Genomic DNA, 1,961 nt, shown 5'->3' with positions numbered 1-1,961 from the left:
CTTGAGCATAACCCTATGAACAAGAAAAAAACAAAAAACAAAAAGGCAAAAGAGAGTCACTTACTGTTATAGTTTCTTCAATGAGAATATTGACCAAGGTTACCGTGGTCTTTTCCGTGGGCTTTTCCGTAGGCTTTTCCTTCCACAGCTAAACCTAAACTGTCCTCCCCACTTTTACACGAGAACATTACTGTGTGATACACGATCCCTATTGATCGGCCTTTCCTTTTTTTTTCTTTTTTTCGATCCCTTTTGATCGAACTCCCCCCGTTTTCCCTTCCTACGATCCCTTTTGATCGACACCACCACTTTTTTTTTCCTTCCTTCCCCCTCCCAAAAAGAAAAGCTCTACATTGTATTTGTCCCATCTTCGTTGAGCCCTGTGTGGCTAATAAAAGAAATGTATCTATCTATCTATCTCTCTATCTATCTATCTATCTATCTATCGTTCGATCGATGGGTCGATCGATCGATCTATATACGTACATATTTACATACATATGTGTCCGGTGAACATGGAAAATAAAAATGATAAATTGCCACTTTATTTTTAGTGTGATCGCGCAGATTAAGGCTGGGAGCTGGCAGAATCGCTAGCACAACGGACAAAATGTTTAGCAGTATTTTATCCGTCTTTATACTCTGAATTAAAATGCCGGCGAGGTCGACATTGCCTTTCTCCCTTTCGAGGTCGATTGAATAAGTACCAGTTGAGCACTGTAGTCGATATAATCGACTTTCACTCTCTCCCGATATAGCTGGCTTTGTGCTTAGAGTTTTAAACCAATGTATTCCTGTAGATTCGAACATGAATATACCAATCGATGAAAAACAGGAATGAGTAAAGCGGCAGAATCCCAGAAATGTACAACTCTAAGAAAAGAAGTTTAGCTTAAAGCATTTAAGACAGTGTTAGGGAAAAGAGGTAGATGGATCTATTAAGGCGAAACGAAATTTACGTGTGTATACATATTCTAATTCGCATTGTATAGCTTGTTTACTTCTGCCTTACAATCATAGTTGGGTGGTTCTCCCCACGCGAAAATACTTTATAAATTGTCACACTGGGAATCCAACCAGCATATTCACCATTCACTTCTTCCTATAATCCTTTCTTTTTATTGTTATATTTAGGATGGCAATTTGTCAATAAACACTACTACTACCACTACTGCTACTACTACTACTACTACTACTGCTGCTGCTGCTGCTGCTGGTAACCGTTTCAAATTATGGCACAACACCAACAGCATTAGGGGAAAGAATTTGAGGATTATATTGACCCCAGTACTTTACCATAGCAATCTTTCAGCCTCGTAAGGACGAATTGTAACGTTGACCTCAGCAGGATTTGAATTCAGAACGTAAAGTGCCAGATAATCTTCCCCTGATCTTTGTTATAACTATTAGCTATTTTGCAGAGTTCTTTCGTTGGACATTCCATGACCTCTTGAATGACTATCAGTTTTTCTTGTTTCTTCTTCCGAAACTATAGCAGACCAAAATAGGCTAGTCAAAGTGATACATAAAAGAATAAAGAAATAATGGCTCACAGAATAACAGAAAAAGAAAGAGGAACTTACATACCGTTGAGGGATGGTTCGGATTTTATCGGAGTTTTGGATTTAGCTAGATTTTTCGGTTTCCGTTTCCTCGTCTGAATACCATCTTTCTTCATGGCCAAAGGTCTGTTCACCTAAAAAAAACAAAACAAAAAAAAAAACGTAGTAGAGGGAATTACAGCAAAGAAAAAAAACCCGATTATTTCGATAAGTTTTATGATACATCCTCGCTCACGTGCAACTGTATAAAGGTTGGAATGTAAACGGATGTGCGTGTTTTGCCTGTTAGAGGTTTGTATGTGTATATAAACATACACACACATATATATGTATATAAATATGCAAACATGTATATGTATGCGTGTGTTTTACCTATTAGAGTGTATATTTTTGTATGTG

The 1,961-nt window shown here is 37.6% G+C and overlaps 1 protein-coding gene across 4 annotated transcripts in view; it reads right to left on the bottom strand.

The window, feature by feature from the left end:
* The window catches only part of LOC106871861 (transcription factor GATA-4), a 65,040-nt gene that overhangs the window by 13,607 nt on the left and 49,472 nt on the right, over positions 1-1,961 (bottom strand). For 3 of the 4 annotated variants that reach the window (XR_001409706.1, XM_014918595.2, XM_014918594.2), the window contains exon 5: positions 1,588-1,696. Coding sequence is in view for 3 of the 4 variants with exons in the window: in XM_014918595.2 (XP_014774081.1) it covers positions 1,588-1,696 (109 nt within the window). In the remaining variant the exon portion in view is untranslated. Of the gene's footprint in view, positions 1-1,583; positions 1,697-1,961 lie in introns of all 4 variants that reach the window. The other variant, XM_014918596.2, reaches the window with a different exon arrangement.

Source organism: Octopus bimaculoides, chromosome 4, assembly GCF_001194135.2.
Source record: "Octopus bimaculoides isolate UCB-OBI-ISO-001 chromosome 4, ASM119413v2, whole genome shotgun sequence".
In the NCBI taxonomy this organism is placed as follows: domain Eukaryota; kingdom Metazoa; phylum Mollusca; class Cephalopoda; order Octopoda; family Octopodidae; genus Octopus; species Octopus bimaculoides.
The sequence above is the reverse complement of the archived record's forward strand: the minus strand, read 5'-3'. Positions and strand labels throughout refer to the sequence as shown.